Source organism: Sphaerodactylus townsendi, linkage group LG06 (genome assembly GCF_021028975.2).
Source record: "Sphaerodactylus townsendi isolate TG3544 linkage group LG06, MPM_Stown_v2.3, whole genome shotgun sequence".
In the NCBI taxonomy this organism is placed as follows: domain Eukaryota; kingdom Metazoa; phylum Chordata; class Lepidosauria; order Squamata; family Sphaerodactylidae; genus Sphaerodactylus; species Sphaerodactylus townsendi.
In genome coordinates, this window is record NC_059430.1 from 33,338,956 (window position 1) to 33,365,422 (window position 26,467).

Consider the following 26,467-nt stretch of genomic DNA (forward strand, 5'->3'; position numbering starts at 1 on the left):
GAGCTTTTTCAGCATTAAAAATGTGCTGAAAAATTCAACTTATACATGAGTATATACGGTACCCTTCTAAGTCTATTGACTTCAGTGGAATTAGAAGGGTAAAGCCTTTTCTTCAGCTGTTAGAAAATACAGCCATGTTATATCTTGGAAATATCAAGTGGTCACTGTAGTTTTTCGGAGGGAAGATAATTCGGAAGCTGCTGTTCTAAAGTTGTTGCAGAGGAGTGTAAGAATGGGAGCTATTTTCAAAGGATGACAAGGAGGAAAGGAAGAAATTTAAGATCTAAAAACAAACAGTTCAAGCCTTTAAAATTACTTCATAACCTATTTCCCCCATATAAAATTCATAACATGACTGTAAAATGTATTCTAATGACAACTTTCTTTTTGTAGATAAATATTACTATGTATCTCCTTTAGTTGGTGCCTTTTTCTTGGCTCTGACTCCTATGTGGATTGTAATTGCTGCTAAACATCCAGCTACAAGAACTGTCCTTCATTCAGGATGGGAGCCTGTTATAACTGCTATGGTCATAAGCAGGTAAATATCTTCGATCTCAGCCAAGTATAACAAAAAAAAGTTGTTTGTTTCCCTTGTAGTTGTTTTGTAAGATGTTGCATATGATATAGTCTCTATATCGTATTTCAGTGTGGAAAGAAATGCACATCCCTGCTAATTGTATAGAATACTCAACCAAAATTATGTGCATTTAACTTTTAAGGTACCATAAGGGGACGACCTTCTCACGCTTGAACATACCTGAGAATTGTCCAAAGCCTTTCTGTGGGTGCCTCCATCTTCTGATAGGAGGCAAACCTCTACTTGCCTTTCCTGTGGGGTCTTCCTAGCTTTGTAATTTTTTCTCTGGGGAGATTTGTCATCATTGGTATCAATGACATATGAGACCTATTGAACTGAAGCTTTGACAGGAACTGTTTTTATGGGTTTTTGCTGCTGCTGAAATCTTAGATGTATAGGTTATTTTTTTAAAAAAGTTGCTGTAATGGTTGTGACTTTAATGTTATACACTGTCTTGTAGACTTCTAAAAATTTCTTTAATTACATAAAATAAATGAATGTATAAATTTCAAGTATTGAAGTCAGTGTTTTTTAAAATGTACTTCGCTTTGGCAGGATCATGTCTAAATGTTTTATTTTTTGCACCTTCTGCCTGAATGGGGGATTTTTGGTTGCATGCTGTAATTGGAACATAGACCATAGTTTTCTGGATTTTAGACCTTAGGGGGGATGACTGAGGCCCCTTCCGCACATGTACAATAATACACTTTCAATCCACTTTCACAATCACTTGCAAGTGGATTTTGCTATTTTGCACAGTAAAATCCAGCTGCAAAGTGCATTGAAAGTGCATTATTCTGCATATGCCGAAGGGAACAGAGTTTTATAGCAAATGATAGTTATGTAAATATGCAAGTTTGAATTCTAATCTTTACTGTGGGTTTTCCAGATATCACAGGTAGATGCTGACACTGAGACAACTGTTTTGTGTATATTTCTTTCTAAAAACAGTAATCACTTAATATAACAAAAATTAACAATCCACAGGCATAAATTAGAATTGTGTAAAATTTCCATAGTATCTATGTAGTAAATAATTGTGTTGTTTGTAGAAACTCTTTTTGCCTACTATTTGACTGTACCTGAAATATTGAATTCTTTTTCAGTATTGGTGGCCTTATTCTGGACACAACTGTATCTGATCCTAATTTGGTTGGGATTGTTGTTTATACTCCAGTAATCAATGGTAAGACAGACACAGGATTTCTTAAAATTGCTGTGGCTCAGCACATGCTATTTAGATAAAAGGCCAAACAGAGACATAGTGGGTGGATATCTACTATTGTAAAGTCACACTATAATTTTGGAGTAAAAGTAGTTGCTGGTTGTACATTGTGACAGTGGGAAAAAATAAATGTACTTCCAGAGTTTGAATGAGAGTAAAATATTTTTTCAACTATTGTGGTTTTGTGTCTAGACCCCAGAAGGATGTTTTAAAATATTCTCTTTAAAATGTGTATTTACATCTATCCAAAGAGTTGCAAGATTAGAAGGGGTCTGCATTATCATTGTGATGTTGTTGTTTGTGACAGTACAGACTGCCAGTTTCCTAAGCATGTTTTTGTTTCCTGGTACATTGAATCATTCAAGCAGGTCACGTACAGTTTCCCTGCTCTCATCATGTACAGTTTATTAAATCGCAGATGATAGCATGACATAACGTGGTGTATTAAAACTGTCCTACAAATACTGTTGATAGATGAAAGAATGAAACACACCCACACACATCAATTTTAAAGATACATGGATTGCTATTTTGAAAAGTTTTCACAATACATCCAGAATTTTTGTAGAGTCCTGTCCTCCTCCAGTGTATAGTCCTCTTCCAGTGTATAGTACCATTTGCCTTGTATCCTCATAACATTATGCTGTACGTTTCCCCACACTGTTCAGCAGGGAGCTGGGGAAGCAGTGCTCAGCCTTGTGATGTCAACATTGGCATAAGGGGGCGGTTTAGTCTCAAAACAAATCTTCTATTTTTACAGTGACCCTGTGATACTTATATTTCTGTCTCTATAGCTGCTGTGCAGCTTCTTTTGGTATCTCCTTTCACTGCTTCATGTCCACAGGTTTGAAAATAATTGTATTTTTCTCAAGTTTCCCCATAGATCAGGCTTAAGTATTTAAAATTTGCATTTTTACAATTTCTGCCCTAGGAGTATCTTACACACACATTGCAGCCATTCATTTTGAAATTTTAGGGCTTGTTTTTCTAAGCTTCCCTTTTCACTTGAGCAACTTTTATTTAAAGTTGATTATGCACATAGTCCAGGACTTGTGGTTTTTTTTAAAAAATGCCAAATAACTCAAGTCTCACACAAAAATCACACATTTGGCAACACTGATTTTTCGCACTGTAGTCTTAAAATCCCTTAAAATACTACCTTATTATCACAGTCACTCCCTTTATCAGAAACAAAGGGCTGTGTGGTTTGAGTGCAATTGGTAGAACCCACTTTGCTTATATCTGCTGTTTTTAACAGTGCCTTGAATTAAGGTGGAAAACAAAATCAAAATGAACAAATGATTTTTTTCCTTTTTACCTCCTAATGGTCTGATTAGATGACATTATAGCTCCATAGAACATGGTTTCTGCAGCATTGCTGACATTCTGGCGAGTCACTATGGATAGTATTACACTTAAATAGACCAATGGACTGATTTGGTATAAGGCAACTTCCTATGTTCCCAGTAGGTTGTCAACACACCTAGAAACTTTTTGTTAAGCCTCTAATAAAGAAGTAAGACTTTTTTCTCCAGGTTGTTGGCAACCCTGCTTCCCAGAGCTGTTAGACGATCTGAGAGAGGTTCTAAAATGTACTAAATGTTGTTGTTGTTAGCTACTGGCTTTCTTCCTTGTAGAGATCAAGGCTGCTTACAACATAAATATTATGCATTAAAAACTTAAAAGCCAAAATTTAAAATCACAATTAAACACTGCTAGTAAACTTAACCAAATGCAGTCCTAAATAAAACCATCTTCAACTGTGTCCTAAAATTGAAAGTGAGGGGGCCAGGTGGCTCCATAATTGTTGGGCTGGTGTTGAAAAGGCCCTTTCTCGTGTACCCAGCAAGCTTCTGTGACTGATGGAACAGTCAGGAGGGCCTCTCACTGTGATCCTAATTCCTGAGCAGGATCATATGGGAGAAGTTTTGTTTTTCAGATATCCCAATTCTAAGACCTTGAAAGATCAAAAGCAAGACCTTGAGTTGGGGTGGGAGAAGATGGGTAGCCAGTGTAATTGCTGTAATAGTGGAGTCATAGGCTCTTAGTAGCTGGCCCTCATCAGCAGTCTAGTTGCAGCATTCTACAGCAACTGCAGCTTTTGAACCCTCTTCAAAGATATACTCTGTCCCATAAAAAGATAAAAATGTGGTTCTGCATTGTTCAGAGGAAGTGAAAGCAGTGTGCTTCTGCTGTAGAAAAAAAATCCCAATATTAAAATGGCTGCTGCTGACAAAACTACTTGTATCTGTGGAATCTCTTAGGCTATTACAGCAATTTTAACTGCATTGTGCTGTGGCAGAGAGGGAATTTGAAGCTGGGTCCCCAGATCCGAGTACTACCCTCTAACCACTATACCACACTGGTATTGTTCATTTCTGCTGATTTGTCATTATTTTGCTGACATTAACCACATATGAGCTATGAGGGACTCTGGGCAATTAGAAAAAATGCTTTTAATTGAAATAGCAATGTATGTTGCTTCCCAGATGGCAGTAAAAGAGCTATAACCTGAAAGGTATATCACAGTTAGTATACATCAGTTCATAAAGCATGTATTTGTAAGTTAAGGTTCATTTTTTTAAGTTTTGAAGGATTTGGAAACCTCTCAGGTCTTCCTACTGATAACTTTTTTTCCATGTGAATAGCCTCTAATCCTGCAATGGCTGAAACCTTTTCAAGCAGGTCATTCAGTCGCTAAAGATTTGTACAAACCATTTGGTGTATTAACAATCTGTTGTGTTCACATGCTAATCTCCACTACATGTATCTCTTTGATCATTTTCTGTAAGTTGTAGTGAGGTGATTAGGCAGCTGAACAGCCCAGGTAATTCAACAAACATGTTAGTGGAAAAGCTATTACAGGAAACAAGTTGTCTATTAGGCGAGGAAAAACATCTCTGTGCCTGCTGAAGGCATATGCCTGAAGATCAGAATGACTGAAAATATTTTTAAAAACTGAAACCATAATTTGTGAGACTTGGAAAGGTGCTGGACTCTATACTTTAATTTTGCCTTTTCATTGTACTGGTCATAGTCTGACTAAAGCAGCAGAAGCCCATTGCTTTTACATCCTGCATGTGAGCTCCCAAAGGCACCTGGTGGGCCACTGCGAGTAGCAGAGTGCTAGACTAGATGGACTCTGGTCTGATCCAGCAGGCTAGTTCTTATGTTCTTATGTTCTAAATGTTGCTTAGAAGTTTGCTTGTTTTTTGTTTATGGTGTAGCCAGAGAAGTTTTCAGAGCAGCAGCACAGGGGGAGGAATAATTTACCCTTCTTGGGTTTTTGTTTCCAGCTCAGAGTTCTGCTGGGAAATTGTGAATGATTTTATCCTACATGCTTGGTCTCTGATAACTGAGGCACAGTCCATCATGCATGGACAAAAGGGGGTGCTAAAGATATGTTTTTTTCCTGTGCAAAGATTAACAACTTGGGTAGGAGATTTTGATTGGGGGAATGACCTGAGTTAAGTTTGCTTCTCCTTCCTGCACTGTAGCTCAAATGAAAGTGACAAATAAAAAAAAATACTATGGAGCATTAGTCTGCATGGTTATTAGATGGAATCACACAGAATGTGTGTGGAGTGACTGCAAACTTTTTAAATAAGTTTCCCACTCAAAAATAAGCCTGTGAAGAGGGCTAAGTTATCCAAAATCACCTAGTTCCACGGTTGAGTACAGGTTTGAAGCTGGGATGCCGTATCCATACCCAGCACCATACCGTGTGGGTCCTTGATGTCTTGCTTCTGACATCATTAGAATTCTGGTGATCTGATGTGAGTTGTAACATGTTTCTATTTGGTAAGGCATCCCTGTTCCTGTATAATGCCTCCCCTACTGTTGTCACCAAATCAGTATGAGGATGAACAGTCTTAGACTGGCAGCATCTGAGTTGAAGTAAGAAGATGCAATGTTTGTGTGAGGCGATGCCTTCTGCTTTCTAGCAAATACCAGAGAGGTGTAGTTTTGTCTCATTATTCATAAATAAGTGACATATCTTTTTGTTTTGTATTTTGTAGGTATTGGTGGTAATCTTGTGGCAATTCAAGCAAGTAGAATTTCTACGTATTTACATTTGCACAATGTTCCTGGAGAGTTACCAGAAGAAGCCAAGGGTTGCTATTATCCCTGCAGAACATATTATGGCACTGGTATGTGCTATTTTTTTATTTATTTTATTTATTATTTCATTTTTATACCGCCCTCCCCTGAAGGGCTCAGGGTGGTGTACAACATCAACAAACCACAAAAACAAAATACAAAGTTAAATTAAGACTTAAAATGCAGCATTCAATTATCAAAACTAATTCAGATTTAAAATAGATGGCATCCAGCTATTAAAACTCTTCTTAGAAAGAGGGACAGTGGGTCTCAAGAGTGTTTCTCAGAATGTTTTGGGCACCCACATCAGCATGTCTATTTTATCATTCTTTTTCTTTATATTTTCATCTGATGTAGTTGACAAATATTCATTTTATTTTTAAAGCAAACAATATTACTTTAATGATAAAGACCATTCCCCCATCATTCCTTTTCTGAAATCTCCATACACAGATGTGAAGTTTTATTTCAGCTCAATAGGGATTTCTAAATGTGTAGCAATAATACCTTTAATCCGACAAACCAGAATCACCAAGTAGGGAACACAGATACAGTCCATACATTCATTCAGGAAATCCATAATGCCTCATGCTTGAAAACCTGCTGCCTAATCTCTCATTGTGTCTGAAGTGCCAAAAAATTATCTGGTTATTAAATCTCTGAAAACTTTCAAACACTTCTGGAATATTTTCAAACTTTACAGTTCATCAGGAGCCAACATAGCATACTGGTTAAGTGTGGCAGACTCTAATCTGTTGAACCAGGTTTGTTTCCCCATGGCTGTCTCTAATTTGGTGAACCAGGTTGAATCCTCCACATGAAGGCTGCTGGGTGACCTTGGGATAGTCAACAGCAAAAACACAATACCCCTGTCTGGCTCTAATACAAGATTAAAAACTCCATTTTAATGAAAATATTTAAAACATATATATCCTTAAACTTGTGCACTATACATGAGGTGGACAACAGATGAATCTGAAGCACAAACACACATACACTAGGAGGGAAATCCCTAAACCAATTCACAGGCAACAAGTCTCTATCATGAGATCATCATGATAGGGGAGTGCTGAGGTGGCCATGGATGGCAGGGTGAAGACGCATTATGTTGCCTTCACTGGGGCTTTAGGCAGCACTTAAAGGAGGGTAATTTGAAACCCCTCCTGCCACCTGAATTATTCCGTAGACTTATGCCACACAAAAGTGCAGAGTAAGTCTGCAAGCTCTGACGGCAGCATTCCTGGCCTGGAATTCTGGTGGAAGTTGACTACAGTTGGCTCAACCCCCAGGAATGCCCTGGCCCAACCCATCCCCTGTGCCGATGTCGCCTTGGATGCCAGCGTAGCTCCACAGTGGCACCCATTTCTGGGTTTGCCCATTGTGGAGCTGTGAGGCAGCTGGAAGCCAACACATTTGTTCCATCCACCAGCGTGGAGCCTGTCCCTCTACCACTTCCAATGATAATTCACCTACCCCTATCTGTATTTGGCTGTAAGCTGCTTTGAGACTCCTTAAAGGTTGAGAAAAGTGAGGCATTAAAACAAACTCTTCTTCATGGAGAAAAAATGTGACACCATTTCATCCAGACTTCCTATTTCTTTATCATAACATTTTGATGAAGTGATATGCTCTCTTAACAATAATATCAGCATGGCTAGGTAGACTATCATGCAATATACACAAAGATATTGGTGCCCAATCTTAATAATGGATTTCTGTAACTTTGGAGTCTCACAAGAAATTATTAAAAAATTGTTGCTGCCTTGTAAAAAGCTGGTGGAGGTATAAGAACGGCTGCCCAATCCAGAGGTGTAGGTGGGTGGGGAGGAGGCTGCTGCTGCACCACCCTGCGGGGCCCCAAAGCATGTGGGTGTAAAATTAAAACAAAACCACCCCTGCTGCCAGAAAGCTCTTCTGGGGCTCAACTGCCACAGATCCAGGATGGAAGCCAACTAAGGTCGGATCCACCTTTGGGAATACCTCTGCCATACCCTCACTGTGCTGGTGGAGCTGTGGGCAGCATGGGAGCGCCGATGTGGTGCTTGGTGCTGTGTTTGGTTGTCTTGAAGGGCTTCAGAGGCTCATCTGCCAGAATGAGTGCCCCCAGGAGGGCAAATCTACTCACGTGGGCCTGCCCCACCCCTATAAGTCTCTTCAGCCCCCCCCCCCCCCGCCCCGGATTGGCCTACTCAGCATTTTTTTCCTCAAACATTTCCACTGTGTATGGGAATGAGAAGGCCTAAAACCAAAATGAAGCAATCCTTTTGCCAAAAGAATACACCGATTAATTTCCTGTTTGCAGTTTAAATGACATTTGCATATTATTATTAATTGAAAGCATCTTTTACTATGTAAGATTCTAAGTTCATCATTGTTGTTGTTTATTCTTAATTCCAGAAGTAAATAATAAATCAGCCCAAGTGCTTCTACTCTTGGTGATTCCCGGGCACTTAATTTTCTTATATACCATTCATTTAATGAAGAGTGGTCACACATCACTGACACCCATCTTTATTGTGGTATATTTGTTCACAGCCCTCCTACAGGTAAGAATCAAACTCTGGAACTATTATTGCTGTTTCCCAAGAACATTACATTTTGAGCTTTTTTTATATACATCCAAGACAAAGCAGTCTAATGTTCTTTTGTATGGTCTCTTGTTTTGCGTCTTTTGCTTTTTGCAGATTATTTTTTCCTCACTTGTGGTCGCAGCAGACAATTTAGCATTCCATTTAGTTTGTAGCTGAATTTCATATTTCTTGCATACATTTAGTTTTACAAAAGATTATACTGAATAAAAATAGTCCATCAAGGGATTTTTACATTTTACCTTTGTTGTCTAGCTAATAGGTTTTTACATAGATTCTTTTGTCCTTTTAAATTGCTGTTCCGTTTCCATGCCACTTTTATGAGCAATGTAGTTCTTATCATCCTTCTTGCCAGTTAGGCACTGCAAAACTGTAAACAGCCCAAGACACTAAGAACTTTCAGTTCTTAGCCTTATATATGCTGTTCCGTTGCGTCAATGCCGTCTTCATGCTGATGGACCTTGGTCGCCCTTGGTTGCTTGAAGCTGGACGTTGACTCTTCCTTTTCATTGCCTCGCATTGTTAGATGATATTCATAATTCAACATTAATGCACGCCAATCTGATTTTTTTCTTGCTTGCATATCTGCCTGAATGACTACAGTAGTATCTCTGCAATGACACATTTTGTGACTTTGCAGTAAGGTAACCATTCCTACTCCTTCAGCTCCAGTGTCCAGTTATGCAAGGTTACCATCTAGTGATTCATCATGATATGATCAAACTGAGGTGTTTCATTGTTTAAGCTACCAAACTGTAATTTATGAAATGAAGCCAAACTATGGTTTCAAATTAGGAGCTGTAGTTGGCTTGATATCTGTTTTTTGTACCAACTATGGTTTGGATCCTTTTGGGGGTTTATGTTATTTGCTCCATATAAGAGTTCCAAAAGATAAAATATGTTCCTAGAGTGTGGATCCCAATCCAGAGAATGGAACTTAAAAGTTAATCACTGCTCGTTCAATGAATTTCTATAGGATTTAAGTGCAACAAATCTTTTCTGGATCAGGACCTGGGTATTTTAGCAGAAAAATTCATACATCCAAATACTGCTACAGAATTTTATTAACAATATGCATGGCCCACAGTTATTATGCATATTCCCATCTGTCATACTGTCCTTAATTTGGGCAGTTTCCGCACAGGGAAACAACAGCGCTCCAGGGACGGGAAAAAAACGGTCCCTGGGGCGCTGTTCGCACAGGACGCCGCTTCTGAAACTTGCTCAGGGGGCGAGTTTTATGGAATACGCCGGTTGCCACCCGTTGCCGAGCAAACAGCAGCGGGTGGACCCCGGCGTATTTCCGTGGCATTCCCAAACAGCTGCCTACCTTTTTCCTGCCTTTCGTAGCTCTGAGGAGGGAAAGGGACACGCCTCCTTGCCTTAGTCGCTTCAGCCAGTGCTCTGGCCAGGGCGTGTGTCCCCTTCCCTCAGAGCGACGAAAGGTAGGGAAAAGGTAGGCCACTGTTCAGGGGGCTGCGCAGCTGTTTGGAGCATGCTCTACCAGCTGCGCAGCCTGTGTGGCCATTCGTGTGAACGGCCCCAGGGCTTGCATCGGCATCAATCATGCCAACGCAAGTCCGCAAGCCTGCATGTGCAGAAACCGCCTTGGATAGCGACATGTACATTTTAGTTTCCCTATCAAATTCTGACTCTCCTATCAAAATATATCCAGCCTTCATTCTTGATGCAGTTTAATTATTATGAATCCATAGTAATGATAATAGATTTAATTACGGCAGGTTTTGTGTATGTCTGTAGAGCTGACATGGAAATCAGAAAACCATGCAAGCTATTGATGTATTCTTTATAAAATGACAATCTTTCTCTGAGACAGCAACATCTATATGATTGAATGATACCGTTTAAAAATAATAAAGTATGGCATGGTTGAACTACTCATTCAGCTGGGTATGAAGAAAAAGACTTCATTTTCAGACTTGTCAGCCATCATCAGACTGAAGGCCAGACGGGAGTAACTGAACCATCAGTTTTGTGATTCAGTGTTTGTGACTTTCAAAGGCTGCCTCTGTGCTTCACGTTCCTGCTGAGCCAGTAAAGAGCCCTCTGGAATTTTCACACCTCTGAGGCAGATTTCAGAACACAGTTGTGTTAAGGACTCTGGGAATAAACAAGTAATGGGAAACTCTAGAAGTTATTGCCCAATAAATTTGCCAAGTGAAAATAAAAGTGATTGTATCCAATAAGAATCAGAATTGTTCCACCACAAAATAGAACGTTTTAAAATATTCCTTCTGTAGTAAACCAGAGAGTTGATTATATTAATTGCTGACCCACCTCTTAGGAAAAACAGAAATTTTATAATTTGGATATACAGATGCCTTAAGAGAACAAAACGTACATAAAACTGTAGCAGAAATTAATAGGATTTAAGAACAGAAATTAAGAAGAACAGCATAAGAGCACATTTGTGAAGGCCTTTGTTAGTTCTGAAATATAAAACAGTAAATTCCTAGGTTAACTCTCCTGATGAGACTTTTCCATAGTCCTGATAGTGACTCAGGACTTTGTGTCCTGAATGTTTTTCAATAATGCCCTGATAGTGACTCAGGACTATGTGTCCTGAATGTTTTTCAATAAGTAGGATAAACTAGATTAACTACAGTAACAAACTGGACAGTAATGCTACCAGTGAAACTGCTTTAATGTGTGGAAAAGGAAAATTCAACTTCTGGTAGTGTCCAGTGTTAATAAACTTGTGGTGTGAATCATTCTTGAGGCTGAGCTACAATTTAAAAGACGGTACAATTCCAGTAAAAGATTTGCATAGTATCTTCATAACAAAAGCTAAAATGATACAAGAACCTGTTGGTGAATTGCTAATTATGCAAAGAAGCACCAGACTCACTGGTTAAAGATTAAGTTGAATGTTTATTGGGGAACTACACTTCAGATAGAAAATCTGAGAGACAGAGATAGCCTTCAACTACCTTACTAGCTGGGAAAGAAAGGAGGGCAGAGAAGAAGAGTTGGGTTTTATACTCTGCTTTTCTCTACCTTTAAGTAGTCTCAAAGTGGCTTACAATTGACATCCCTTCCTCTCCCCCACAACAGACACCTTGTGAGGTAATTGGGGTTGAGAGAGTTTGAGGAGAACTGTGACTAGCCCAAGGTCACCCAGCAGGCTTTTTGTGGAGGAGTGCGGACAAGCCTCTCGCACCCACTACACCACTCTAACTAGAGTCAATTAGATCTGAGAACAGAGGTGATGTAAAAAGACGGAAGGGTCTCTAACCTTACAACCCGATCAAGCTGACCACTTTCCCGCCCCCTGCTGGGTCTTCATATCAGTTTCTCTGCATGCCAGACACTGTTACTTCCAGTAGAACCACAGGCTGATCTATGGTTTAGAGTGATCTATGATCTATGGTCATTCACAGTGATGGAGGCAAATCTGCATCAGCAATTCTAGAGGTGGCTGTTTTGTCAAATGTCATAGGCTGTTCAGAGGCGTATGAGGGGCAAATGATACCCAGAGACAACACCTCTCTGGGCGGGGCTCGGGGCATGGCCCCGCCCTCTGTGCAGGCCAGAAAGCCAAAAAAACCCAGCTTTTAAAGGCACAGAGGCCGGGGCTTGAGTCCGGGGCCATGCCCCAGTCCCACCCTCCATGTAGACTGGGGGAGGAGCCACATCCCCAGCCCCACCTCTGTGCTTTTAAAAGTACGTCCCTGGCCGGGAGGCCGGCTTCTACTCTCCCCAGGACCTGGGACATGTTTTTTAAAGCATGGAGGCTGGGGGTGGGGCTTGGAGGCGGGGCCATGCCCCCCGAGCCATGCCCTCTATGCAGGCTGGGATAGGGGTGTGGAGTGGGGCCCTGCCCCCAAGTCCCACCCTCGGTCTCCGTGCTTTTAAAAGCATGTCCCTGGCCTGGAGGCTGGGTTTTGCTCTCCCCAGGCTCTGGGGAGGGCATAAGCTGGGCTGTAGGGAGAGCAGGAACCAAGTTCCAGGGAGGCCAGAAGGGGGGCAGTGCTGGTGGTGGCTGGGGCGCATGCCAGTCATGTGGGGGGCCTCTCTGATGCCCCCATGTGATCGAAAGGGACATTGGTATCCCCATGTCCCCATTGACAGTATGCCCCTGCAGCTGATATTTGATAGGCAAAGGAAGGCAAAGAATAGAAGAGTTATTAGAAGTGGACATGTTTGTAGTCAGTGACTCCTGGAAAGCTTCCTTTCTCCATTAAATGGCATATAAGTGTGCTTGACTATAGATTAGACAAAATTTCTTGTGCATTTCTTGTTGCAGATTAGTGCTTGACAAGTTAAGGGAGTGAGCCGCACTCCCATGCTCACTTCAGTGTATTTCAAGTTTGGAAACTACAGTAGAGGGTCAGATTGGCTGTACATGTCTGTCTGCATACGCTATAGGGCTTTAAGGCAACAGCAAAACAGAAAGATTCATACAACATGACTAAATTTGTTTCTGTAGCATATTTTTATTTTTGAAAACTACATCAGGATCTCAAAATAAGCTTATACAGTTTATTGTTCACCTGCTTGCGTACAGACAGGTGTTAACTGGCAGACTGTTTGCCTGTCACATAATGAGTCCATTTCCATTCTTGCTGGAGCTCCAGCTGTTGAACTTTTGATATTTTTTTATAGGGACACAATTATAAGTTATCATTCTTATGTATTAGCAGTACTTTTTAGAGGGAGTGCCACTCTTTTTCCAGGTCACGCACTGAGCATGGGGAGATGCAATATGTCTGGAAGAGAATTAGGGAAATTAGTATTTCTCTCAGACTTTGCAGCATCTGTCTTATAATGTTATGCGTTGGCCTTCACAATCCAATGTTTGCACTGGGACTCATAGATTTATCTAGGCGCATCTTCCAATCTTCTTGAGAGGGGAGAAAAAAATCACCTTCCATAGATTCTAGAAAGGTTTAAGGTAGACAGTATTGGCCTAGACAGAGTATTGGTTTTACTTGATTTAACTGTATGAGGGGTGGTTGAGTGAGAGATGACTGACTTCTCTTGCAACCAAGCAACCGTGAATTTCCAGTCAGACACCTTTGAACACCTGAATTACTGGACAAGATACTTTGTGCATGCAAATGTGCTGAGCACAAACGAGATGTGTTGGGCTGTGGAAATGTCACTACTTGAGGGATCAGAGCTTCTATGCTTTATCCCAGCTAACCCTCCCTTGCAGAGGTGACAACCTACCCTTCTGCATGCTATACAGGAAATGTATGCAGGAGTTTTTGTACTCTGGGATTTTAATGCATTTGGCAATGCTCACACCACTAATCTGAGATGTGGAATTGCTTGATGGGCAGGTGGCATTTTCCATTGGAGTGGGAAAATAGTCTCAATTACCTGGATGGTTGTATCTGAGTGCACATGTGGCCAGAATTAGAGAGCATCTTCAGGTAGGGGATTTATTCCCCGGAGGCAAATAGTGTTAAAGTAAAAGGAACAATATGAGATAGATTGACTCTTTAAAAGAAGCCAGAGGCCTCAGTTGGCAAGACCTAACCAAGGCTGTTAATGCTATGGCACTTTGGAGGACATTGAGGGTTGTGATGAGTCAGAAATCGCTTGATGACACTTAACACACACACAAGGGAAATGCACAAAAATGGGGGTAAATACTGGGGGTATAATGAGATCAGTTCTGATCTCAATGTCATATCTCAGAAGATAAGCAGGGTCGGTTCTAGTAAGTAATTGGATGGGAGACCACAAAGGAATACTAGGGTTGTTGTGTAAAGGAGGGCAATGGCAAACCACTTCTGTTAGTCCCTTGCCTTGAAAACCCTACAGGATTACCATAAATCAGCTTCAAATCCTCTGAAAATGCCAGCCACAGATGCAGGCGAAAGATCTGCCTGGAAACCACAAAACACCCCAGTAATTCAATTGTTGGTTATAGTTACGGTTTGTCTGACTTGTTGGGATAGGGATGATGTCATTGCCCAGACTCTCTTTTGTTCTCTTTCCACAGGTATTTACCCTATTGTGGATTGCTGACTGGATGGTTCATCACTTCTGGAAAAAGGGGAAAGATCCAGACAGTTTTTCTATCCCTTACCTTACTGCACTGGGAGATCTGCTTGGAACTGCCTTACTTGCAACAAGTTTTCATTTTCTTTGGCTCATTGGGGACAGAGATGGTGATGTTGGAGACTAAGAATTCAGAGAGATGCACATGCTAGCTGACCCCATTAGATGAAGAAAACAGACTACCCCTTACCATTTCATCTGGAGGATCTCAAGACAGTCATTCAGTTTGATTGCGGTAACTTCATATTGGGACTGATATTAAATAGCCTTAACTTTTAAAAAGGAGAAGGAGCCGGGAGGAGGAGCTTCAAATATTTTTACATCTCAAATGAGCATGGCTGGTTGGCATTGTCTGATCACAGAAATAGAAAAATGGAGCATGTATCAAATTAAGAAGATCAACATCAAGAAAGGCAAGCGATAGGTAGAAGTGCCCTGGCCTTCATCACAACTTGGCTACATTTCAGTTGACCACCCGGCTGTGTATTCCAAATTATATAACAGATTCACAAAATCAAGTATTTGTTTTGTAACTAAATCCTCTGGAATCAGACATATTCGGTAAACAGCATTTGAGTGTGTGACTGAGAAAAACCTTTCCGCAAGGCATTTTTAACAGGGTATTTGGGCAGTCCTATGGGCAGGTGAAATAGAATAGCTTCAGTGGGAAAAGAGACAGAAGGTTCTAATAAATACTTTTATTACCGTCATGCAATGTTAGTGGTGTTGTACAATTGCACAGTTTAAAATGTTCAATTTCATCCTTTGCACTTTACTGTAAAGGATTAGGAAATTAGGACTGCTCATGCAAAGAAAAGGGTTTTTTAAAAATATGGAACTGAAGTTGAAGTGATGATGTTCCATGTTTTGGAAATACTTTAAAGGAAAATGAAACTTGGATGCATTCTATCAAGTGGTGCTGTCATACAACCACTATAATCTTAGTACTGTGTGGTAGCTGGAGTTCTAAGAGCTTTTTCCATATGACAACTTTGTTGTGCAATAATTGTGTGTTCGTTACTGTGAGGTTGCAGAGGATCCAAGCATCTTTCTTCTATTGTGAGGAATTTGCATGCTTCCTGTGCAAACCCAAATATTTTGTTTGCTGGGAAAATATGATTCCCCAGGTCAACCCCAGTCAGTGCATCAGTTGTAGAGTGCAGTTTTAGCTTTGTAATATGTGATTATGTCATGGGTATCTGTTGCCTAGTGCCAATGGCACCTCAGTACTCAGCAACACAGGTCTCGCGTCTGCATAATTTCATGAAGTTTTTACATGTCCTGTTTTAGAAAGATCCCCAAGACCAATCAAGATCCCCAAGATCAATCATGTGTGCTAAGATTGCAGGCCACAGTGCTTAGTAGCCTTCATTTCAGTAGATTTTGCTGTTCACTGTATGAGGGGACTGTAGAATCATGTTGTGTTTAAAGCTGTCATCTCCTTTCAACTGCCATTGGAGAGCTGAAGGCAGAACTTGGGGAAGAGATGCTTGCAGCCCATTAATACAGAAGGTTATCATAGCTATTGTTATTTAAACATAGGGATTTTCTGTGAGTTGTGTATTCCCTTGAGTGTCTCTCAGTCAAAAAGGTAGTTAATATATAAATACGGCAAATGATTTTTCAAATCAACCTAGGGGTTTCATTATAACAGTCATTGTGCATTTTCCATTAATTTTAGTGTAATTTGCATAAGCTTATTTTGATTATGTGCATCCTATTTACATAAATGGTCTGGTTGATTTATTTCAAATGTGAATACTTGAGATTAAGCATCTACATCCATGCATGAGGGTTTTTTGCGTGCAGACTTTCATTAAGGTAGCCAAACTAACCAAAATAAATACAGGTATAGCTTGCTGAGTAGTTTTCATTTCTATGGCAGTCTAAAATGGACAACTGTTTATCTCCTTCATTGAAAGCTGATGTGAATAACTTTCCCCACATATCAAAAATAATTAGAAACTTTTTCATTAATATGATTAACTATCTTTGTTGTGGGAATGATCAAGATTGCACATATACTAAGAGCTCAGACTTGTGAAGGAAAATTGGACATTCCACTAGTCCCACCCCCAATGTTCATGCTATCTAGAAAGATACCTTGTCTGTAGTAATGTGGATAACATTCCTATTCATTTTTTAAAAAAGTGATTGTATGATAAACCATAATTCTTTTATTGGCGATGTAGCTCTAGAAGCCATTAAGATTAATTCTAGTTAAACTACCTTCATGTGGAACTATGGTCTGAAAGACAACAATTTAATGTTTGAAGAAACAATGGAATTTTACAGATCTTTGAAGCCACAGAGCTCCTTAAAAATAAAACAAATATATTTTCTTCTGTTTTTAATGCAAAGACTTTTCATTTAATGGACATGTATTATTTTAATTAATTTGTGGTAAAAGACTTGCTTATGCCTGTGCCCAAGATGTGTTTCATACATTCTAGATTACAATAATAGCTGGTGTCCCCATGCCCCCATATCCCAGTGCCCCCAGCCAGGGGAAGAACTTACATTAATCGTCTTCTTCCCAGCCATTCGCTTGTTTACGCTAGCAGCAGGGAAGCCGGGCTTAGGGTCGCATAAGTCCATTCAGCCCCATAGAGGCTTCTCAGTGGCAGGGAGTCTATTTTGTTTTGCAGGCCTCCCCATGCCGTTGGGAAGCCTCTCTAGGAGCAGTGGGGCAGCCCTATCACAGCACCACCGCCACCCACCTTGCCACTTAGATGGAACTGCCTGCCTTTATATCTTCAAAATGAAAAATCCAGACTTTTTTAAAAAAACCCAAGAAAACTGGGAATTCAGAGGAACGAGGTCAAGGCAATAGACTGTTTTTGCTCTGTATTGTAATAGTAATTACTGTGTTTTAAAAAGTGTTCCACTGGTGTGGTGGTGGTAGGAAATTCAAGGAAGATTGCAGCTGACAGAGAAAAGTGTGCACATAGCTCTTGTTGGATTGGAAATCCATTGACAGTGTGAAGACCACTGCATTTGTGGCTGTGTTAACAGGGTAACAGAGTTGTTGCCTAAGTGGTGGGGATTGATGTTGAGGTTGTCCATCCTTTTGGTGTTAGGCAGATTCATTTTGGTTTCCTTCAAGATTGGGCCAGGACTTCAGGTCTCCCTGTTGTGGAGCCAGTACACATAGCTGTGGCGACATCTAAGATTTGTTTGACTCTAAACTGGATACAGGTACTTTTATAGCTAAGACTTAAGACACGTTGTGGGTGTACCATTTCTCTATTGCAATGGCAGTTGATATAATGGTCCCATGTGCCTTCTCCCTTTGTTATACCCAACAAATTTCTTAGGTTTTGCAAGGTTTTGAAATGCAGGAGCAGAGAAAGAGTCAATCACCCTCCCCTTCCCTTGCAACCAGCACCACAACTATTCTCCAGCAAGGTGGGAAAATGTGTTGAACGTGCAGTAGAACATAGATCAGGTTTAGTTGTTTGGTATTCAAATATTACTTTAAATATTTACATGTCTTAATAAATATTTAAAAGTCTGTTCAACAAAGAGATTATTACATTACATTAATGTTTAATGGACTATGACTCTATAATTGGAACATGCGCTGTCACACTTAATATTCATCTTTGGGAAATGTTCAGTCTCCTGCAGTTGAAATACAGATGTGATGCAGATTTGAGCCTTTCGGGCATCCTTACAAGAAGTAAAATGATACCCTAATATTATGTAGAGATGTTTCTGCCAGTATATATTAATTCTTGGAACTATACTGTGAAGAGTTAGCTAATTGGACTGCTAGATGGATCATTGAAACGCATGTCTGAATATCACTCTAACTAATAGACTGCATGTAAATGTGTGTCTGTTGGAATAATCAATTCTCTAATTCTTCCAGGAGGACAATTAATTGGAACACCTCTGAGTGTCTTACTTTTATGAACCAATGGTTGAAGGCTTTTTGCCCTGGTCAAAGATATATAAAGCTCAAGGTATATAAAGTGTACATTTCTGCTGTAACATTCAAAAGTATGGTAGAACAAAGAAAAAATCATAAACATCTTGGGGGTCCATTTCCTCTCCACCACACACTTCTAGACACATTTCATTTTCTTTATAGCTTATAAAGACCATCATATCTCAAAAGGTTGTTTTTCCCATCTGCCCAGTCCAGTCAAAAATGAGAAGAAAGAGACTGCAATAATTGAAGCCTCTACCGAAATGCAGATGAAGAGCAAAATTAGTTGGAATAAAGGGCAGGGAGATGCATATGAAAATACATGTGTTGAAAAGAGGCAGCCAGCCTGAAAAGTGTTAGGAAACACTTGTTTAGAAAATAGCAGAGCAGCCAGGACCTTGTAAGCAGCTTTCAAATATCTGAAGTGCAACCATAGAACCCTCAAATGACGACCCAGAGCAAAAAACAGGTCACAGAGCTCATCTCAGCAGGAATGTCTTGTTGAGCTCTGAGGAACCTGCCTGGTCTGGCCTCTACAACCACCAGTCAGAGTGAAAAGTTCTCTCAATTCAGATAGTAGAGGACTACTAATATAGGACAGAGGAAGTGGATGATAAGAGAACCTACCCTGTGAACAGTACACATTAAGCAGAAGGGAATGAAATAATGGGACATTATTGTGAAACCAATAAAGTAATGAAATACATTGTCCAAGAAACATTTTAAGAGGAGACTGAATGGATCATTTTGTGATGCGACTGCCAAATGATGTTGAAACCCTTTTTATTTCTCCACCTCACTAAACACCTCACTAAACACCCTTGTCCTGTATAGTTGCCCAACCTCCCCTTCAGCCATTTTATCTTCCCCCTTGTCTCCCATTTTCAAAAGTAATTTTTAAAATATTTGTAATATATTTTTATATTTAAAATATTTTAAAAATATAATTTTTTTTACAAGCACAGCAACTGAGAGTACAAAAAAGTACAGGAAAGAGAATAAAAGAGAAAGAGAATAATAACATACAAACAAGTAAGATGAATCTGCATTAATCATCAGGGCTGCAGATCCAGAAAATAAAGGACAAATATAGGAAGCTCCAAAAGGGAGAGTACTCAGAAAAAGTGAAACTAAAAATCTAGAGAACGGAGGGGTGGAAAAATGGAAAGGCAGCTTCTAAAAGCAAAACAGCTGACACACATGTTACCAGGGGCGTAACAAGGCAAACTGTAGCCCTGGGAAAAACCTGAGTTGGATGCCCCCCCCCCCCCGTGGGCGGCCACTCCACCACGACCAAAAAATTTTTTTGCACCAAGACATTGGTGCGTGCAGGGGGTGCATTTTTAGACATATCAGCACCAAAATTTCAGCGTATCATCAGGAGACTGCCCTTATGCTAACTCCCAAGTTTGGTGAGGTTTGGTTTAAGGGTTCCAAAGTTATGGACTCCCAAAGGGGGTGCCCCATCCCCCATTGTTTCCAATGGGAACTAATAGGAGATGGGGGCTACAGTTTTGAGGGACCATAACTTTGGCCCCCCTGAACCAAACTGCACGAAATCTGGGGGGTATCATCAGGGCAGTCTCCTGATGAGACCCTGAAAGTGTTGAGACTTTGCCTTCAGAAATGTGCCCCCCCAGCCTGCAACCCCCATTGACAGCAATACAGAAAACTCAATGCGGAACAAAGATTCTTGGGCAAATTTCTGGGATGTTCCTGCAGGGGGCGCAGTTTTGGATGTATTGACACCAAAATTTCAGGGTATCATCTGGAAACTGTCCTGATGGGACCCCCCCCCCCAAGTTTGGTGCAGTTTGGTTTAGGGCAGGGGTAGGGAACCTGTGGCTCTCCAGATGTTCAGGAACTACAATTCCCATCAGCCCCTTTCAGCATGGCCAATTGGCCATGCTGAAAGGGGCTGATGGGAATTGTAGTTCCTGAACATCTGGAGAGCCGCAGGTTCCCTACCCCTGGTTTAGGGGGTTCAAAGTTATGGACCCTCAAAGGGGGTTCCCCATCCCCCATTCTTTGCTAAGGAGATGGGGGCTACCCTTTTGAGGGTCCATAACTTTGGAGCAGCAGTGGCGTAGTGGCTAAGAGCAGTGGCTAAGAGCAGATGCATTCGTATCTGGAAGAACCGGGTTTGATTCCCAGCTCCGCCACTTGAGTTGTGGAGGCTTATCTGGGGAATTCAGATTAGCCTGTACACTCCCACACACGCCAGCTGGGTGACCTTGGGCTAGTCACAGCTTTTTGGAGCTCTCTCAGCCCCACCCACCTCACAGGGTGTTTGTTGTGAGGGGGGAATGGCAAGGAGATTGTAAGCCCCTTTGGGGAATATAAATCCAAACTCTTCTTCTTCCTATTAGCTCTCATTGGAAACAATGGGGGCACCCCCTTTGGGAGTCCATAACTTTGGACTCCCTGAACCAAACCTCACCAAACTTGGGTGGTAGCATAAGGGCAGTCTTCTGATGATACGCTGAAATATTGGTGCTGCTAGCCCAGGGGTAGGGAACCTGCGGTTCTCCAGATGTTCAGGAACTACAATTCCCATCAGCCCCTACCAGCATGGCCAATTGGCCATGCTGACAGAGGCTGATGGGAATTGTAGTTCCTGAACATCTGGAGAGCCGCAGGTTCCCTACCCCTGTGCTAGCCTAAAAACAGCACCCCTGCAGGCAAAAAATGGAAAACCACTAAAAATACCCAAAAACGAAGCCTGCATTTTGATGCTCCCCACAAGGTGGTGCCCTGGGCAGCTGCCCACCTTGCCCAATGGGCATTACGCCCCTGCATGTTACTAATGCTGGGTTGTATCAGAGCTAGGAGGTAAACAAAAAACCCAAACCAATCACCTGTCCACTTGAAGGTCTCCAGAAGTTGTTGAAGAGGCTTGGACCAGATCCTATCTGCCGTAATGCCAGCAATTGCCCAGCAACCACTCCTGTTAGAAATAAGTGGCAGAGAGCTCCTGAAGGCTCAGCTGTTCAAGCTGCCATTTTCCTGAGAATTCTTCAAAAGTAATTTTAACTGGTTTTCTCTGTCATAGTCAACTAGTGATGAATATGGAGGCAGAGATGCAAAAAAAAAAGGGTTGATTGGATCAGCTTTGTCAATTCCATGTCAATCCAGCAATGCAGTATTAGGAGAGAGGCAGATTTTGAATTGGTGTGTGTGTGTGATTGCATTAGCAATAGAATGCTGAGTTTTTGGGACAATTGAAAAGAGTACTAGAAATAATAAGAGTACTAGAATTGCTGTATGGAATCAGACTGCTGGACTAACAATTGTGCATTATTGCAGATCAAACGTGGCTGAAAAATGTGGTTCTGTGGGGTGATGTGCTATGTGTTTTTGATTCTTCAGGTAATGGCGCCTACTCCAGTAGTTGTTTTGGCTTCCATTTTGGGTTGGAAGTTCTCAATAGTACAAATGGAGGCTGAGAAAATTTTGAATTACCACTTCAAAATGTAACTGCGCAGTAACATTGGAACACCTGCACAAAGGGGAAAAAAAGGAGGAGATGGTTGTTATTCAGTGTCAAGGGTAACATCCCACTACCATTAGGAATAATATGTTTTCAGCAGTAGTGTGTTGAATAAATGCAACTAAAGAGACTGGGGGGGGGGGGGAGCCTAAAATGATGGAGGAAAAGAAGGCGTGCAGAATGATTTAACAGAAAAAGTTTCCAAGACACCAGGGTTAACCACTAGGAAAATCTATGGTAAGCTGTGCATGTGGAAAAGGCTTCCATTTCCTTTCCAAGGGTATGATACAATCATTAAGCTTCAGCATAAGTTCGTAGGTCAGGAAATTTAACAGCTGTAAAGTATGCCATTTCTGTAAAATTTTCCTTTTGCTATCCTGTTTTATTTTCCCTAGTCCAAATTTCTTTCTGACAGTCTGTTGGGCTTTTATTTTTGGCCAGAGTACCGACAATCAGCAAAGTTCTAGCCATTTCAATTTTTCCATGTTGCAAAGCTAAATATCCTTTTCGAAATCACCTTCTGTGATACAAATTGCACATAAAGGTTTCTTGCATTTGCTGTAATAACGTTTTTATGCCTTAGTAATAATGGACATTTAATGGCTATGCTGTTTTGCACCTCTGTTCGATTGAAGACAAATGTAGCAATAACTCTGGCATGGCAGGAACATTATAAATTACCATTTTCAGTCATGAAGATAAACATGTACCGAGCTCTGCTATCCCTCAGACTATCTTTACTCTTTCCTGTCTACAATCAGATTTGAACTATGTAAGGGGAAAGTGTGAGTTACTCACCAGGGCAACAGGAATAACAGGCAATTTAAAAAAGACTACTACCATTCCTCAAGCCAAATGAACATGTGAAACTCCCTTGTACAGAGTAGGGTTATTGATCCAAGGAGCATAGTGACGTCTACTCCATCAGACTGACTCTCTCAGATTCCAAGCTTTCTGAAATCTTTTATCTGTATATGCCAACGGTAGGCTCTTGGACATTTGACAGGTAAACAGTGTAATTCTCACTAGAGCTACACCTTTCTACGTCCATTGAAGTAAATGGGCTTAGAAGGATATAATTCTCCTCAGGATGGTACTGTAAAGCTCTATCCACTGGGACATGGGCCCTCAGAGTACCTCAATGTTTGTTTCATAGAGAATCAAATGTGATATTTTTGTATGAAGCATTTTGGGGTCATATGCTTGCACATAATCTTATGCATCTAAATTTTGCATTTTTTTTAAAAGATGTTCAAAATGTTAAGTATTTTGGACCCTCTCCCCTGAATGTTGAGGGTATATTTGGAAATCACTAGCAATACTAAGCTATTAATTTCTTTCCTTTAAAAAAAAGTGAAAAGAAACAGTCCTTGAGCTATATGTGAATGACTGTTCTTTAATGAATACATACAGATTGACAAAAATATTGTTCAACATTACACTGGAAAGGGGGGGGGGAAGAAAAGAGCTGGGAATATACATGGGGTCACCTTCTAAATGGATAAGTTTATCCATTAGGAAAGGGAAAAGAGAATCCCTATAGAGAAGGGGGAGAATCTGTTGAATATTTGGGAAGAAGATGAAGTTGAAGCAGTCATTTTAAATTAGATGGGTAATGCTCCTCGAGGGGAAAATGTATCCATTATTGATTAAGGCCATGCATTCCTTAATATTAACTGATCAAAACATGAATGTAAAAAATTCTGTTAATAATATTGCTATATAACTGAGTGAGTCATATAACAAGTCTATTAACAGCATTTAATAGAAATGAAATGGAATTTAATGGAATGAAGTGGAAAAATAAATGAAAGTTCGTAGCAGAAATCTTCATAGCTGTCAAGTAACGTCAGCTCCTGTCTGCCTTGCTTAGATTTCACAGAGGGCAGAAGAAAAGGGAGTAAGTGACCAGGCGGACATATCTCTGTCAAGGATGTTTGGCAGCTCCAGCTGAAAATGGTCCACATGGGCCATCACCTGACTTAAGATTGGGCTGAGGGCTTGTCTTATTTTTCACTTCGTATGTATGTCTGCTTGGCCTGGCAAATCTCTTGGCCTCTCCAGTGTGAGAGAAAAGCAAGATCAAAATATATTTAAATAAACAAATGAAACTGCAAAGCTTGCCTGCACCACTTGCCAATGCCATCAAAGAGAATTGGGCTGATAGTATTTTTTTCCCCAGAGGGTTGGGTTCATGCCAGTCACATTGCTGGGAAGGTAGCCAGGGGTAGGGTTTGTTTCTGTTTGCAGCTGCAAAGATTTAGCTTGCACATCCAGAGGGTGAAGTGGGGATGGGATAGGGAGACCAATGGTACACCCTTCCCCCAGACACTAGCTAGTGTCTGCCAACTTCTATCAATAATATGTGTGTACTTAAATCAGTAACACAGAGGAAGAAGAAGAAGAAGAAGAGTTGGGATTTATATCCCCCCTTTCTCTCCTGTAGGAGACTCAAAGGGGCTTACAATCTCCTTGCCATTCCACCCTCACAACAAACACCCTGTGAGGTGGGTGGGGCTGAGAGAGCTCCGAGAAGCTGTGACTAGCCCAAGGTCACCCAGCTGGTGTGTGTGGGAGTGCACAGGCTAATCTGAATTCCCCAGATAAGCCTCCACAGCTCAGGCGGCAGAGCTGGGAATCAAACCCGGTTCCTCCAGATTAGATACATGAGCTCTTAACCTCCTACGCCACTGCTGCTCTTTCAGGCACGTTGACAAATGTGTGATGAGGAAGAATATAAGATCTTGCCATATCTTTAATTTTCCTCAATTGGCCTAATTGTGGGGTGTTAACCTTCCCCCTGTGTTGGTTCCCTGATTTTTTTAAAAAATCCAGTTCATTGACTGACAGTCATTTCCTCTCAGCCTAACCTGTCTAAATGAGTGCATTCAAGTATAAAATGGAGGGAGAACCATGTCCTAGCTCCTTAGAACAAGGATAGGATTTAAAATGCACAAAACAAGTATATGGTAGCCCAGTCCTGTATTCTCTGGGGAGGTTGGTGAGAGAATAACATGCCTAAGGCCATGAGTTTGTGCCAGAGGTGAAATTTGAACTAGGGATCTCCCACATCAAAGTCCATACTCTTAAAAGTAGTCCACACCAGCGAGGTTTAATGTGAAAGCCTGAGTACAGTGCAGCTGTTAACCTACATAAACCCAAATCATCCTCTGCCTCTCCCCACATTAAGCTCCGTTTTGTGTGGTGTGATATCTTAGTGGGACAAAATCTTGGGGACATTTGTGTGGAACAGAATTTTGAGTTTTTCAGAGCATGACCAAGAATGTTGGGAATCGACAATTGTATGTGTGATGAGTGAAGGTATTTGTCATGCCTTGGAAGGGTCTGGAACCAACCTTTGAACCATCTTCCAGGAGAACAGTGTAACCGAATCTTGTCTTCTGTAATCAGGTTCTCAGTTCTCTATTGAATGTTCCTCATACCTTAGCCTCCAATCCAACTACAAATAATGACGTTTAAATAGTGTACCCTACAAGGTAGAAGCACAAAGCTGCCAAGCATAACTTTATGAAGTAGGCTTTATAAGGGAAATAAAACATACATTATTTACATAATTAAACCCCTTGTAGCTAGAAGGCATTTTTATGACTTAGTAACAAATATTGTTATTATTTGGAACTTTCTCCAATCCAGAGGACAGTACTGTGAGCTAGGGAGATGAAATATGCCCTGTTTGCATGGCAAGTAAGAAATGGGTTGTAAGACCACTTTCCTGGGAGTAAGCACCATGTAATAAAGTGGGACCTACTTCTGAGAAGATTTGCTTGTGGTTGTTCCTTTGAGCATTGATTGTGAGGGTAGTGGTTTGCATTAAGCCATGATCACTTCAACTCTCTGTAAAGGCACCATTAGTGAATCTCTGAAGTAGTCAATGCATAGGAAATGTGATTTCTCCTATTATTTATTAATACAGCACCATCAAGTTACATACTTTCCAATGCAACATATGAAGGTAGTGGGTTATTTCAATTGATGGTTCAAAGTCAGTTGCAGATTGATCTCCTTGTTCTTTCTTTCCCTCCTTCCCACTATTGCACTTGACTAGCATATGAAATTGATAGATCCGTGCCCCAAGGGGCTTACAGTCTGGAATCTGACAGTGTGGAAGACAGATGGCGTGGACAGATGAATATGAACAGATAAATGCATTTGTATGTACATAGATTTCCTTGCCACCTTGGGATGACATCAAGGGCATTGGGTACATTATGCACTGGCAAATGTCAATTTTCAGTTTGCCTTTGAAGGTCTAACCCTGCTTAAGAGAGAATACACGTAAATAAGTTTCTGTAGTGTAACTTGAAAGGTGAATGACCACATGCATAAATAGGATACCATCCAAATGTGCATCAGTGTGGGAATGTTGACTATTGCTGCTTTGTTTTCAGTGAAGCTTATTTTTCAATGTACTTCTGTATTCACATTGCAGCACAACTAGTTGCACGTAAACAGTAGAACTGGGTTGGGTTGAACCTTTGGGCAACGGGGATCTGCA

At 40.8% G+C, this 26,467-nt stretch overlaps 1 protein-coding gene across 2 annotated transcripts in view; it reads left to right on the forward strand.

Annotated features, from left to right (window-relative positions):
* SLC41A2 (solute carrier family 41 member 2) overlaps positions 1-16,881 on the forward strand; it is a 46,708-nt gene extending 29,827 nt beyond the window's left edge. The window contains exons 7-11 of one of the 2 annotated variants that reach the window (XM_048501423.1): positions 394-541; positions 1,687-1,766; positions 5,825-5,956; positions 8,304-8,452; positions 14,469-16,881. In XM_048501423.1, coding sequence (XP_048357380.1) covers positions 394-541; positions 1,687-1,766; positions 5,825-5,956; positions 8,304-8,452; positions 14,469-14,654 — 695 coding nt within the window. In that variant the 3' untranslated portion in view covers positions 14,655-16,881. The remainder of the gene's footprint in view (positions 1-393; positions 542-1,686; positions 1,767-5,824; positions 5,957-8,303; positions 8,453-14,468) is intronic. The other variant, XM_048501425.1, reaches the window with a different exon arrangement.
* Positions 16,882-26,467: the final 9,586 nt, after the last annotated feature.